The sequence below is a fragment of the Eutrigla gurnardus genome, assembly GCF_963514095.1.
Source record: "Eutrigla gurnardus genome assembly, chromosome: 14".
Lineage (NCBI taxonomy): Eukaryota > Metazoa > Chordata > Actinopteri > Perciformes > Triglidae > Eutrigla > Eutrigla gurnardus.
Genome location: NC_139937.1, coordinates 3,447,132 through 3,463,391, shown reverse-complemented (window position 1 = coordinate 3,463,391; position 16,260 = coordinate 3,447,132). Strand labels below are relative to the sequence as shown.

The 16,260-nt window shown below is 40.4% G+C and overlaps 1 protein-coding gene across 2 annotated transcripts; it reads right to left on the bottom strand.

Annotated features, from left to right (window-relative positions):
- Positions 1-3,024: 3,024 nt before the first annotated feature.
- Positions 3,025-8,123, bottom strand: them4 (thioesterase superfamily member 4). 2 transcript variants are annotated; one of them, XM_084026355.1, is made up of 6 exons: positions 7,908-8,123; positions 6,610-6,787; positions 5,779-5,947; positions 5,437-5,547; positions 4,962-5,086; positions 3,025-4,864 (listed from the first exon to the last, which is right to left on the bottom strand). In XM_084026355.1, exons 1-6 carry the CDS (start codon positions 8,034-8,036, stop codon positions 4,797-4,799), a joined length of 780 nt encoding a protein of 259 aa, XP_083882481.1. In that variant the 5' UTR covers positions 8,037-8,123; the 3' UTR covers positions 3,025-4,796. The 2 variants fall into 2 exon arrangements, with proteins under 2 accessions (XP_083882481.1, XP_083882482.1); XM_084026356.1 differs by having other exon boundaries at positions 6,610-6,784.
- Between the last annotated feature and the right edge of the window lie 8,137 nt (positions 8,124-16,260).

The window sequence follows — 16,260 nt, the reverse complement described above, 5'->3', positions numbered from 1 at the left end:
AGCCGTGCGCACCGGTATCCCCCCCCGCGCTCTCCGTGCGCCCTGACCGTCCCAGGCTGAAGAGTTATGTCACCGACTGTTACGTAAGAGCAGCGGATCGGGTTTTGCTTTGTAGTGCTCAGTTGAGAAATGTAATCCCATGTTGTTGCACAAAGCTCCGCCAGACTAATCGAGAAAAACGCGACGTATAGACGAAGGTTTTGGCCTTTTCACTTGACGACCACAGCTAAACAACATGGAGGCCTACACAATCCCTCTATGTGAGTCCGGTGGCTTGTTAAAACCACCTGCAGGACTCTGCACATGCGAGCAGCTTGGGTTGATACCTCAAAAGCTCATATTTATCTGAGGAAGGAAAACAACAGCAGACACAAAGAAAACGATGAATAATCGATATGTCTTCTCGGTTTACCTCATTGTGGTAAAGGCTCCTCTAAGACATGGCGCTTACACACATGCTGAACAGCCACTGGTGCATTTAGCCTACTCAAGTTTTTACCTTATACTTCTGCTACATTAAACTCTTAAGAAATTAAGAATTCAGGGTGGTTCTAATCTGTTCCACCTCAACATGCCAGGTCACAGGAAGACCCAATAATATATGTAAACATGTTTCCCCATTACTCATTACATCTAAACACAATATGCCCATTGAAGTCACCAGAGACCAGTCATTTCTCTAAGCTGCTCATTAGTCACTTAATCCCCACAGAGAGGTTGTGAACAAGTCTCTTTTTACTTGATCCACATTCACAGTCGTCTTTTATTATTTTCTGTGAAATTACACCACACAACATATTTTGTTAAATAAATTGAACCCAATTATATCTTTAAGGATGCAAAAAAACTCCTCTGCCAAAGCCGACACAAAGACAACTGTTCACTGTTGAGTCACTGACAGACACTTCGCCATCCAGATGCTTTCAATGGGATTCCTTGTTTGAGGGTCAAATAAAGCTGTGGAAGTTTCACTATCTGAGACCGGAGAGGGCTTATTGCAGGTGGTTTAAACTGAAAGTTGAAAACAACTGGCCCCCCACCTGCTTCCTAAAACCCAACTTGACCACATGACTAAAAAAACAACTGGTGTTCATTTGTCCCGCATCCGCCACACACACACACACACACACACACACACACACACACACACACACACACACACACACACACACACACACGAGACACTAAGGTAGCATTTCCATCTGCACTTAGCTGAGGTTAAAGATGTGAGGGGCCCTCAGAAGACCACCAGGCCGGTACTGCGATGAGCAAATGCACTCAGAAACCACACATCAGACCAAACGGTGTGAGAACTGAAGTTAATGCGTGCAGGTTTTGTGTATTTGTAACCAACGATTTACTACAAAACAACAGCTCACTCAACAGTTTGCTGTATTTTAAATGGATTAGAGGTGTAACGATTCATTGGATGAATCCATGAATTGATTGTCAGTCCTATAGATTCTACTAAATCAATCTGCTAAAATAAATAAATAGAATGAATCGTTTTGGCTTCACCAATAATCGATATAAATGCGTTTAATCGTATGAACCGTGATTCTTAATTATGATTAATGTTTTAATACGTTTAAGACACTCTCTCCTGCCAGCATGTAGTCTATTGAAAAATGTTAAAAATAACTGAAAATACATTTTTGTATTTAGCATAAGATATTATGCAGGACTACTTTTTTAATAGAATAAATATGTTTAATAAGTAATTCTCTGGTCTGTTTATTTTTTCACCTTTCAGAAGAATACTGATAGTCTCACTAGCATTATTGCATGTTTATTTCATGGATATAGAATTTTGGTTACAAGTTACTGAATCGAATCGTGGTTTACTGAATCAAATCGAATCGTTCCAAATAAAAATCATCCTTGAATCGAATCACCAACTACTGTATCGTTAATCGAATCGCTGTGAAGCCAAAGATTCACACCCCTAAAATAGATGCAATATGAATTAACTTCATAACTATCACATTCAATTATTATTGGCCTTTAACTTAAAAAGAGTGATATGAAGAAATGCTAGAGAGTAATATAAGCTGTATGTCACATACTTCGCTAGATTTGATCAGAAATCATTTTTTAAACATACATTCACATTCAGATGTTCAATAGTCCAATACACAAACCAAAGAATGCAATGACTTTGTTTTATGGATAGTACAGTTTGTGTGTGTATAACCTCAAATAGTGCTCCATATGCTTTCAGGCCTGTCATGAGTGCACTTTTTCACCATTAGGCCAAAATACATTTCTGATCTTCTGCTTAGCTACGAACCATCCAGACCTCTCAGATCATCTGGGACAGGTCTGCTCTGTGTCCCCAGAGTCAGAACCAAACATGGAGAGGCAGCCTTCAGTTTTTATGCACCACATATCTGGAACAAACTTCCAGAAAGCTGCAGGTCTGCTGCAAATCTCAGCTGTTTTAAATCAAGACTGAAGACTTATCTGTTTGCTGCTGCCTTTCAGTAATCAATACTATCTGTGAACTTCTTGTGCTGCACTGTATTTTCTATTCCTTGATATTCTTGTTTTTAATGATTTTTTATTTTATTTTATTATTACATTTTAAACTTTATTTTATTATTGGCAGGTTTTAATGAGGGTTTTTCTATGCATTTTGATTTTGCCTTTATTTTCTTTTAATCCTTCTATTTTTTTTCACTTTATTGTATGACATTTTTATAATGTGAAGCACTTTGAGACTGGCTTGTGTATGAAATGTGCTATACAAATAAAGTTGCCTTGCCTTGCCATTGTAGTCGTCAGTAATGCCTGAGCAGCACAGATCTCTGTGATGTGTGCATTTACTTATGGTATTTATGACAGTAGAAACATGTTGGAGTCGGAGGGACAGCCTATGAACAAGATGACAACTGCCATGATTTTAGGTTTGGAACTCCAATGTAAGTCATATTCTCATGGTCTGTAAACCTGGACCTCGTATTCAAATATAAACACATCCAGCACATGGTGGGGTAGCAGGTAAAAAAAAACACCTTAATGAAAATGTGAAGAAGTCTAGATGTCTCATTAGCGTATATTAAGGATAAATCTTTCATCTTCTTAGGGCATTAATTACAAACAAGCAAAAAATCTGTGCAAGACACTCTGCATTCATCTTTGAATCAACTGGCAAGTTTAGTACAAAATCTTGGCTTTTATTGAATGTATAAATATAGAGTTAAACTCTCAAATGTGATCAGAGGATAACATCTATGAGGATATATGTACAATATTGAAGAAAACGTTATCACACAAAGCAAAAGTTAACATGTTCCATTTAATGTGCAAAATTCAGAATTCAGAACAAAGTTAAGGAAAACAACAACATTTTCCTCCATGTTGCCTGCGTCCCTGTTTAAATTTGCCAAACAAATAAACACATGCCTTGCTTGATTCATTTAATAACAATATGCAAGGCTTTGTGTATTCAATTGAGTACATTTTGATCAGTTTGAGCAAAAAACTGTCACCAATTGTGACCTAAAATCATGAATATTGTAAAGGTTACAATCAATAACCAGTGAATGGTTTCTAGATATGTACTGTTGGTGTGTTAGTTACACTAACCAGAGGTAGACAATGAAAGGCTCCTTCATAAACTTTACAGTTTGTGACATACCTTTCCCATGGGCCAAAACAATGGCCCATGGGAATGTACTAATATTATATGATAAAAGAATGTCTTGCGAGGTTATTTTTTAAATAATGTGGTGTGTTCCAGAAAGCAGGTTTGGCTAAAACTCTGAGTTTGTTAACCCTGAAAAGTGGGATAGGCTACTAGAGAGGGAGTTTTCAATTACAGAAAGACTTAAAAACTTTATGTGAGTTACCATGGTAACCGACTCTGTGAACCTAACCTGCTCGCTGGCAGGTATTCTTCAATAAACCCTGAGTTTCTCCCTACATGTCTCCATCCTTTTGTTGATTCTGAACCAGCTGTGGAAAAATTGGATGTCCTTTCCTCGTCAAGCCATCGATATGGAGGCAGAAGTGATTCTAGCAGCCTGCCGTCGGGAGAAGATTTTGATTACTTAATAGAATATTACCGTTTTCCTTACAATCTATCACATCTGAACAATATTCTCCAGCCTTACATTTATCGGACATAATCTGCGACCATAACAGATTCTTTGCATCGCTCTAGGATTTTTTGGCTAACGGGAGTTTTCTGAAATGTTAAGGACAATTCTGTGTGTTGAAATGGACACTGATATTTTCTCTGTTTAAGCTGTGAAATATGATTAAAACCATATGTTTTAGGCTACCTCAATATTTATATGCTTAATTTTCAACTGCAGCCACATTGTTTTTGTGCCTGTGGGAATAAACCTCAATCAAAAAGAGTGACATTTTAGTACCGCACCAGGGGAAACAAACTCCTGTCACCTGTGCACTAGCCAGCATTGCAAACCATTACACCACTGTGTCAGGCAGTATATGCCTCCCAGACCAACAGTCTTTACTTTGCTGCAGCTGTGTTGCTCCACTTTCTAAGGATGAGCTCGTTTTCCCCCTAAACACAAAGTAATATCTCTAACTCTCTCCCGGTTGCCATGGGGAACCCAAGTATCGGAGCTCCGATGATGGCTTTGTAGAGTCGGCAGGCACGCGCGTAACTCAGAGTTTGCGTAACTAATTCAGAACAGCTGAGAGTTGGTCGACTCAGAGTTCAGGTTTAGGTTCAGAGTTCGTTGAAGCTGCTTTCTGGAATACAACAAATAAATACACACACATTTAAATAACAACAAGCGCACGTTCACACACACACGGTGGCCTCAGCTTGCCGACAGCGCTTGTGTTGGTTGCAGGATGGTGTGGCTGCCGCTGATGGACATGAACAGCGCTGTATGAAAGGCATGAAAGAAAACAGGTGACAATACAGTAGATTGACAAACTGATGTGACCCACCACGTCCCATTAAAGGCTGTATAAACATGTACCTGTTGTTTCTGCGTGCAGCTTGGAGCCGTCGCTACTGGTCACTTTACACGTAGTGAATATTTTTTTGCCTTCCGTCTTATCCAGCGAGGATTCAAGCAACACTGTGTTTCCCAGGAGGATGGGGCTGAGGAAACGGCAAGTGTTTGTCAGGGAAAACTGACCACAAATGATAATATTCATATCACACAACATACAAAATATGTTCCACAGAAACATACAGACCCATCTCAAGTATCTCCAGTAATACTGAGATAAGACAGAGGGGGGTAAAACTATTAGCTATCATTATACTAACCAATGAAAAAGCAGCATTTCTCATCAGATATAAATTATTATATATATTTATCATTTTATATATAATATTTTAACAAAGCTACAAACATAATTCTGCTGGTCTCTGTGGGACATAAAACCAAATCTATGTAGACAATAAATTCACCTTTGCATGCGTTTAACAATATATTCTTCCTGTACCTGCGGTAGTTGATGTTGAGGTTGGCAGTCATAGTAGATCCAAATAGTAATGTAACAAGAGTCCCTTGCAGAGTATCAACCATAGTGGCTATCGCCCCCCCGTGGACATATCTGGAAGTACACAGCATTTCTATGAGACGTCGCATCCATTTTTTTTGGCATTTTGCCTTTACTGGAAAGCTGCTAATATAAAACTCATACAGGAAATGTGAGGGGTACGAGATGCAGGGTGACATCGCCCCAAACTAGCACATTTCAGACCAAGCCATGTTGTATGGAGTACAGTACAAAATGCAACAAATGCGTACATTTATAGACAAACAACATGGACAGTCATCTCACCCTACAGCTCCCTCCAGTAGGTGTCCGGGCTGGAAAATGCACACACACTTCTTCTCCCCACCGTTAAAAAATGTGGCGTACTCAAATGCTGCCCCCGGTTCTCCGTCGTTCCGGGTAAAAAAACGAGCTTTCGGGGAGATCGTCTTGCTAAAAATCATTCCATGTTCTCCTGGGAAAACCATACAAGTGAACAGCAATTTACAGAACATCCTGGGGGTTGTGAGTTGCAGTCACAGTACAGTTTTTACATAGTGTATAACCTTATACATTATTGAAATGTTCATAAAAGCACTTCATTGTGGTTTAAAATAGACTATATACCATAAGTCTAAGTGTATTCAATTCAGTTGATCAGTACATATGCAGTCATATTGCTTCACTGATCATATATAGCTGGTTACACTTCAGGGCTGATAGGTGGGGGGTGTGGACTGTTTTAAGTGATACTTGGGATAGTTATGCCCTGCTATAACCATGTTTTGCCAGTCGGGGGCAGCAGACACAACTAGTGAATACAACACTGACAAATCGTCAGTCATGTTTCTGGCCCACCATATGTTTAACATTCAGTGAATCAAATAAGCACAGATCAGACAAATTAACCATGTCAGTAGGGTAATAAATATATTCAAGTCGAGTTTGAGATATTAGGTGCTAAGTCCAGTCGTGTCCTAGAAAATAATTACAACCAAAAAAAAGGATATCAGACACAACAAGAATGTATTTTACCCTCAGAGCTTGATAACTCTTGTCGCATCATCTCTACTTCATGAACAAAAGAACAAGCAGAAAGACAGACAATGAGACAAACGTCATAGTCTGCACTTTTACCTTTAGAATAGTGGATTAAGCGATTGAAGCTTGGCAGTCTCTCCCACGGCTCTTCCTGTTTCTCTCCTCCCTCCGTTTGCACCTCACACAGGCCGTTATAATGATTGTGCAACCGCATCATTTCTGAGCCCCATGAGGAGTTGGGCAGGCTGTAGTCCTGAGGCGATGACTCCCCCTGCTGAATAGAGAAATGCTTTACAACCTGGTTCTACAATCGAATCTGAGAGACTTTTGGCAAAGTTAGCAGTTGGACTTACAATTAAGTAAGCTGGTAAAATCGAATGCAATCCGATACAGCTCAGCAATATATTTTACCTTTACAAAACATAATAATGTTCAGTTTTGATTGACACTATGTGCTAAAAAATGTATTGCACTTGTACATTTTGGAATCATTGTAGTTAAAGCGTCTGTTTAATAACAACTCAACTCGTACAAATGCATTTGTCCATACAAAGATTAGTCTTGATTGATATCTTAATAATATGATGCAAAACAATCGTAATTGGCCTAAAAATATATATTTTTTACTGAGTATGACAGATGCTTAAACATTTTTAAATGAAACAAGTATTTCTATAGGTCCTAGTAAGAATGGGCGCCCCTTTCATCCCATTGTGGGTGTTTTTTTTAAATGCATTAATTTCATATTGCACCAACAGAATAGGCCAAGAGTCAGGGTGAAGACACAGGGAGGGGTCTGGTAGATCCTGGGTGTATGAGAGGGCATTTCTTGGTGTGACTGTCAGAAACACACGGATCAAGGTTGCAGCAAAGGCACACTAACGTTCATTATTCAGATACTGCAGGAGGGCAGAGTCCAGTAGGGAGGTAATTCAAGGACACGCCGCATCCCTTTAATCTATGAAAGGAATTGGTCTTTTAAAATGTTCATTTAACTGTAAATCATTCCATATGATTGGAAGCAGGTGTTTCCATGTGTCCGAATAGAAAATCCCAACGCGCTTCGTTGATTGTTAAGACATATGTCCAAGTCCAAGATAAAGTCATGTGTTTCCAATTAAGAAGGACGTTGTGTGACGAAAACAAGAACAACATGAACAATGCAGGTTCATACCCGTGTTTCTTTCGTCCCAACCGGATAAAAACAGCTACAACACGACCACATTAATTTCTGTCTGTAACGTTATCTTTTCAAAATGTCGTTTATACTGGAAAAACGAGTGTTTCAAGCGTCCCGTGAATACCTCACGGAACCGAGAAACATCTGGAAGGAGACACCCGCGTGTCCGCGATGCGAGCGGTGACCTCGCACGGTTTGTTGTTGTTCTACCCACCACCATGTTCCGTAGCAGGCTGGTCCTGTCTTGGGGGGTGGTGAACGAGTGGCCGAGCCGAGTCCGTGGAGGGGAGAGACGGCCGAGGCGTTCAAAGACCCTGCATGTCCGACCGAGGATCCGCGCCATTTGTAAACGCCGTTTAAAGCGACGAGGATGTTGGAAAACCAGATCAGCTGGGGGTCAACCTGCTGTCAACCTTCGGCACCGTCTCCTCACAGGCTCGAGAGCATTCTTCTTGGTGTTTATGGCGGTTGACAAACAACCTTTGGTGCATTACCGCCACCTACTGGTATGGAGTGTGAATCGGGACTTTATACACTATTAATACAAATAAATAAATATATAAAAAATGGGAAAAAATATAAATATTCCTCTTCTTCTTCTTCTTCTTCTTCTTCTTCTTCTTCTTCTTCTTCTTCTTCTTCTTCTTCTTCTTCTTCTTTAGTGTTTTACGGCAGTTGGCAAACTTGCATTACTGCTTCCCTCTGGTCTCATCCGTTACCTATTTCTCTAGACCTTTACAGTCTTGAAATAAGTCCAGTGTCTTTCAAACAAATGAAATAGCAGCTTTCTCCCTTCCACAGTGCGTCCACTATAGAGCACATCTTTGATCCTGCTTTCCACTTGTCCTACCGTCCGTAACATGAGCCTTCTCTCCCTTACTTCCTGCATGAACTCAGGACATGCTCCACTGTCTCCTTCTCTTCACACTGACTGCAGTGCCCAGTTGCATGTTTTCCTATCATAAAAAGTGTATTGTTTTAGTTTGCTGTGACCAATTCTTAATCTACTAAAAATGACTTTGCTCCACTGTTTCTCACTCCTCCTGCTTTATTTTGTATTTCATGTTTGTTGCATCATCCTAGTATTGTTGCCACTGACAGTTTAATATTCATACATATTCTTTCCTGATAGCCTCCTTTGCTAGCTTATCCACTTTTTCATTTCCTGGAAATCCTGTGTGTAACATCACTTCATTTTACACTGTTCTTATATTCTATTCACCAACCCTGTATTTAAAAAAAAAATTGTAATAGTGCCTTTCTGGTGATTCTGATCTCCCCTCCTTCTCCTTCTGTTCCCAGTGTCCCCATCAGATTCCACTCCCACACTACCTTCTCTGGGAATAGCCGTCTTTCCACCTCATACATGCAGTGCAATATGACATGTTCAGCATTTTCTTTAACCCCACAGTTTTCACACTGTTCACTGTTCCTTTTCCACATTAAAAACAGAGTACCATCCACCAAGTATTGGAATGTGTTCAGAGATCAGACAGCAGCCTCGCCCTAAAGCATACCCTGTTGTCTATTGGACTCTAAATGGAACCTTCATTTACCAAATGAACATCATGCTGTATTGAAGACATTTATTTATAAAGCACATTTAAACAACAAATGTATACATTAAAGAAGCCATTGGTCGCACTAAAGCCATTTACTGATGTTAACAGTTTACATCAAAGCTTCAAATGCAACAGGTTGCCCTCTGTGCACTACTACTGCCATCTAGTGGGCTATATGGCAAACATATCACATCAAATTAAACGGCTACTGATTTCAACTTCAACAGGCCATCTGAGCACCAATACCGCCATCTAGTGGGCTATTCGGCAAACAAACCACATTACATTTGATCGCCAACTTAGGCTTTGAAAGACCTTGCATATTCAAAAACTGACTCCGGCTGCTGTGTTAGACACACGTTACACACATAGTTGTGTACATTAATCCTAATTCATCCACACATATCTCCACTGGTATGTGTGCTGGTCTGGCTTTACTAGGCTTGCCTGGTTCTAGTTTATATACTATCACTCTTTTGACAGACTACACCATCACTTTTTAAATGTTTTGTATAAACAACACTGTGGCTTCTTTGGACTGTTTTTATACCAACTCTTCCATTTTTATTTGACTATTTTTTTTACCAACTCTACTCTGACTTTTTAACCTACTTTACTAAGAATTATTTGACATGACATTTTTTTTATATATTATAATGTGAATATAATATTCTTTATGAATTATTTCAAAATGTTATACTTTAACTTTTTTTAGACACAATACAATGACTTTATGAATTTATTTGAAATACTTTAATGGAACACAATGTCATGGCTCTTATAAGACTTGTTTCAACATACTATATCGCAACTTTGTTGTCCTGCAATATAATTATTTTTTCACATTTTACACCATTGATTTTTTAAAGCCATATTATAATTTGACTCTTCCATAACATTTCTTGACAAAATAAACTATGATTTTTTTGTATTACTTTTATCATCATACTATACTACCACTTTTTTTCAAGATGCTACACTATGTCTTTTTGAGATGTACTATTCTGTGATTTGTTTTCCCCACATACTATACAATGTCTATTTCATGCATATTTGACATACTACAACTTGTTTTGACATACTATGAATATGAATATGCATGCATTTGTTCTAGATTATTCAATAATGCATACAAATGGTCTCCTTAATTTCTGAACACAGATGCAAAGAGTTTGTTCAATTAAATTCAAAAAACTTTATTTGTCCCCGAGGGCAATAACAGGCACACAGAGTAGCTGTACAATAATAAATGTTGACACAAAACAAAGCAATACTGTACAGATTGAGATGAAAAATATATATTTACACAGACAGATATCTACTACAAAATAAATAATAATTATATAAACATTTTGTTTCAATGGAAACTTAAAAAAAAAAAAAAAAAAATAGATATATATAAAAAAAGTATATAAACTATAAATAATCATGAATAGCTTCCTGTGTGTGTGTGTGTGTGTGTGTGTGTGTGTGAGGAGCTTCCCAAAAACAACAAAAACGTCCTCTGTGCTGCTCGGTGTACAGATTGAGATGAAAAATATATATTTACACAGACAGATATCTACTAGAAAATAAATAATTATATAAACATTTTGTTTCAATGGAAACTTTAAAAAAAAAAAAAAAAAAAAAAAAAAAAAAAATATATATATATATATATATATATATATATATATATATATATATATATATATATATATATAAAGTATATAAACTATAAATAATCATGAACAGCTTCCTGTGTGTGTGTGTGTGTGTGTGTGTGTGTGTGAATGTGTGAGGAGCTTCCCAAAAACAACAAAAACGTCCTCTGTGCTGCTCGGGAGCCGCCTCACCCTTTGGCTGGTGGGTGAGGCGGGTGGTGTCGGGGGATGGGCGGAGGGGCAGGGAGGTTGGAATGGCACACACTGGGTCTCGGGCTCACTAAGGTAGGGGAGCAGTTCAGGGTCTGCTGTGGTGCTGGGTCTTCATCGGTTGATGTGTTGGTTGACGTCCATTCTCAGCTGCCCAGGAGAGCCAAAACCATAGAGGAGTCCTGACCTATGAACCAGAACCACCAGAGATGAAAACCCATGAACTCAACTAGACAACATTTACATGGTTGCTAGCAAGAGTGTTGAATATGACCACCAATTATGAAATTATGAACAATGGAATACTATTAGGCTCCTATAATAAATACAATCCATTTTTATGTCATTACTGGTACTGTAGTTTTAGGAGATTACATTAGTCTCTGTAGGAGATTACTCACTCAGCCCACTGGTCCTGTGGTCCTCCATCCTTCTCATCTGGTCCTGTGGTCGTCCATCCTTCTCATCTGGTCCTGTGGTCCTCCATCCTTCTCATCTGGTCCTGTGGTCCTCCATCCTTATCTGGTCCTGTGGTCCTCCATCCTTCTCATCTGGTCCTGTAGTCCTCCATCCTTCTCATCTGGTCCTGTGGTCCTCCATCCTTCTCATCTGGTTCTGTAGTCCTCCATCCTTCTGAGGAGGTCAGTACTTATGACCTTACCTCTGTCAGGAACAGCCACCAACACCTAAATTTAAAAAATAAAAAGACAGAGTGAGTAAAAACAAACAATCTTTGAATCACTTGTAAATTAGGAGACTTGTGTTACTGTGTAATTAAATGTTAACTTACCTTTGTCTTATCGCCATCTACAATTTCAACACATACAATACATAACACAATACAACACAACTATGACTCAGAAGGTAAATCATTTAAAAAGAGACACGCTATATTGCCATGAAATCCGGTGTTCCAATCACTTCCATGGCCACAGGTGTATAAAAGCAAGCAAGAGGCTGTCTGGGGCTTTATCAGTCCTGCCAGACACAAAGGATTTACAATCCTGCAGAAGACAGGCCGTCAGTCTTCATCCGACTCGCTGTCATCTGGCCACGCACGGTATCTTGTGAAGGTCACATAGTCACCGTCCTTGGAGCTCCTCTGCCTCTTCATACTTACCTCCCTGTCGTCTTCTCTGCTTCTCATCTGGTCCTGTAGTCCTCCATCCTTCTCATCTGGTCCTGTAGTCGTCCATCCTCCTCATCTAGTCCTGTAGTCCTCCATCCTTCTCATCTGGTCCTGTAGTCCTCCATCCTTCTCATCTGGTCCTGGAAGCTGAGTAGGTCTTCCACATGGTCTCTTCTTGTTGGGAGGCTGGTGCAGTGTCTGTAATCCTGAAGGTCTGCTGCTGCCATCAATACCTAAGTAAAAGAGACTTGGAGACTTGTCTTCAGGTTAGTAATTATGACCGTACCTCTGTCAGGAACAGCCACCAACACCTAACTTAAAAAAAGAAAAAGACAGAGTTAGTCAAATAAACAATCTTTGAATCAATAGTAAATTACACTTTCAGGAGACTCGTGTTACTGCTGTAATTAAATGTTAACTTACCTTTGTCTTATCGCCATCTAATTTCAACACATACAATACATAACACAATACGCCTCACCCAGGTCTGTCCAAAGGTTTCCCCCACCCTCTGACCGACAGAAGTCCAATAACAAACGACCACTCGGATTTAGATCAGGGAGGCTGATCTCCCAATCACGCTGCTGGAGGTATCAGAACGTCCTCCTCTTCATCAGAATAAAGAAACATGAAGTTGAAGCCTTCATCCTGAACGTCCTCCTGGTCGCTGTCCTCATCTTCGGAGAAGTCTCCAAAAACAGCCCCACCCTGACCTACCTCATCCACAAGTTCATACTCACCACCACCTCGTGCAGGACGGCCGATGACGTCCTGCACGAGGCTGACAGGAAGGTCCTGCTGAGGTCTGAAGTCATCATCTGGCCAAGAAAGGTATGTTCTGAATGCCGAGGAGTGGGGGCCTGAAGTCGCAAGTATCTCTTCATCGCTGTCCTCGGAGATCCTCTGCCTCTTCATACTTACCTCCCCGTCATCTTCTCTGCTTCTCTTTGTGGACGAGCTGCAGCCTGAGGTTGACGGAGCGGAATCTTCTGGTGTCTGAGGAACCAAGGATGGATCTTCTCTAGGACGGACCACACCAAAAGGTTGGGACATCAATTCACGAAATCCATCCCAGAAGCTGGGAGGAGGGAACTGCTGAGCTCTAAAGTCATCATCGTCCTCTTCATAAGAATCCTCAGACATGAAGCTGGAGCCAGAATCTTCGCTCGTCCATCCTTCATCCTGAACGTCCTCCTGCTCGCTGTCCTCGTCTTCGGAGAAGTCTCCAAAAACAACCCCGCCCTGACCTACCTCATCCACAAGTCCATACTCACCACCACCTTCACCTCCACCTCGTGCAGGACGGCCGATGACTTCGTTGGCACCAACTGAGGGGGAAGAAAATTCAAAGTATGAGGATTTCTCATTGATTTAAACAAAGCAATAATCCTGTTTAAATTAGGCAAGAAGACAGCATATCTATATCCCAACTATCGCTGCACTACGTCTGTCACAAAGCCACCAACACACGGGGCTTTTATAATAATAATAATCATTAAAACAAAAGTGTAAATATTAATGTTGTTGTTATATAGCAATGTAAATAGCCTCAATAATACTATAAATATTATTATAATCATCAATAGTGATTACTTTGTGCAAAGACATGTATTCTGTACCAAAGAATAGTGAGGACTTCAGTTTGTGAAACGATCAGTGGTTTCTGATCAATGTATTAGTGGATGGATTAGATGTCGCCTGTACGTCATTACGCGCAGTGAAACGTAGCTTCTTTCATCCAAAATGACCACAGCGACCTCTTTACCCCAGAACTCATCATCATCACCCCGTCTATCATTTGCAGGTCGCAGCGCGTGCAGAATACGGTGTAATCGTGGAGGCGGCACGCGCACACGCAGTCTCACGCAGTGACGTTCGACCCGAACATTCATATCGTTTCCATGGTGCAGACCGAAAACACTCTTTGGGCATTTTCTGAAATATGGCGTCGGCGCAATGTTTTTTGACAAATCTCTATGTAGCCTAAGATGTGGACGTTTTGACGCCCTCAAACCAAAGTGTTTCCACCACACTTCCTCGTAAGACACGCCACGGTTCTCCCGCCAAGACATGCTGGCCCACAAATCATTATTTTAAACGGAGAACCGTCGAGTGAGGGTCTGGTTTCACCAAATGAACTGTTCACCTTCAAACTCCAATAGTTTCACTGATTTCTGGACTTGGGGCGATGTTTAAGGTTCTAAGGCTATGAATCAACAAGTATAACACTAAAATAAATATAAAAGTTGTCTTACCATCAAGGTCCAGGTCCAAAACAAGGCCCAGGGGATCCTCCAGGATCCATGGATCCCAGTGGGCCATCGTCGTCGTCGTCACCGGTCTCTTCTTCCAAACAGTAGCTCGTTGACGATCCTCTACGACTGGTTTTCCAAAAATGTGTGTTATCGATTGTTTTTCCTCAAGCGCTTTGAAACTTGTCACAGGTTGGGTCAACTCTCAGTTTATCCAAATAGTGTGTAGTCCAAGTGCAAAAAGAGAACTCCAGATGGTGGACAGCGCTTTTATACCTGCTCGGACGGGTTCAACATTCTGTTTCCATGACAATTAGGCTACTGACGTGCGTGCGTGCGCTTGAGCAAGTCCAAAGAGACAGAGATTTTTTTTTCTCATATTTATCCAGCAATTTTGGAAGGAGGTAACGAAGATATTACTTTTTACATCGTCATTGAAGGTAAGTCAAATGTAGAACAAATATTTTAATATGTTAGATATAAAAATAGTCCAACTGTATTGTTAAGTTTGTTAAGTGTTTAGTAAACTGACCTGACCAAACCAGCTATCATTCAGCCATGCTAACATTAGCGGTGTTAGGTTAGTAGTTTACGGGCGGGACTCTCTTGTTTTAATATCGTAACGTTAGCTTAAAGTTGTGTATTCATGCAGTGTGTTGGTGTTGGTTTACTGTTAGTTATTCGTTAGCATTAGCACATTATAGCGGCAAACCGGGCCGGGGTTCTCTTCAGACTACGTTACTTCGGGCGCGCGCATTTATACATGAGTGTGTGCATGTCTGTCGGCGCGCACAGTTCATGCGGTCACGGTCACGGGTGGTGTGGGAGGTAAGGTTAACTAAGCTCAGTTTGTACTGATAATAACCACAAATTACTCTGATCACCGCCGACTTCATTGTTCACAAGTGAGGGAAACTCATCCGCGGCCCCAACATGCGGCGCGTGTGTGCGCGCGCGCTCAGCGGTCAGTGTGTCAGGGCGTCGGAAGCGAGAAGTAGAGCTCACCACAATATGCATATTTTGTAGGATTTCCGCCGATCTGATCGGCTATAGCTGATCCGTTTTGAGCCCTGTCACTATGTGACGGACAATAAAGTTTTTTTGAATCATTAGATGTCGGATACAAACAAACATGTCGGTGCCGTGGAACTTCTTCGGAGTAAATGAGACAGATAAAACACAAGCAATCTGTAATCTATGCAACGGGAGCATCTGCAAAAAGTTTCAACGCGACAGTGACGTCATTGATCGGATCGTGATCCGTTATCGATTTATTTAAACAGCGAGACCTGCTGATATCAAAAGACACTGTCGGTTGTAGCCTACAAATGAAACCAAACGGACTCGTAAAAGTGTATTATTACACTTAAGACCAGCGTATATGATCGATATATATATGATTTCTTTCTTCCTTTTTTTCCATGACTGGCGGTGGTCTCAGGCTGTACACTCATTTGGACCACCTAAGGTAAGTTGCACTGCTACAGACCAGGCTGAAATGTGGCTGTACGTAACTTACAGGATGGTGTGTTTTGAAGTGAAAAAAATATTTGAAAAAATAAATACAATTTCAACACTTACAGTAATTGTGAAATGCAGGTGATTGTTGAATGCTTTTAATGTGCATAGTGCATACGGGCATTTGGGTTTTGTTTTAAACTTTGGGTTTTGAACTTATCCCTTAAAATCTAATTAGAGAGGGCTGGCTACATTTGATGAATACATTTTGTGTTTAAATGATTTGCTTTGTGTTGGGCAATGTGGCAAAAAA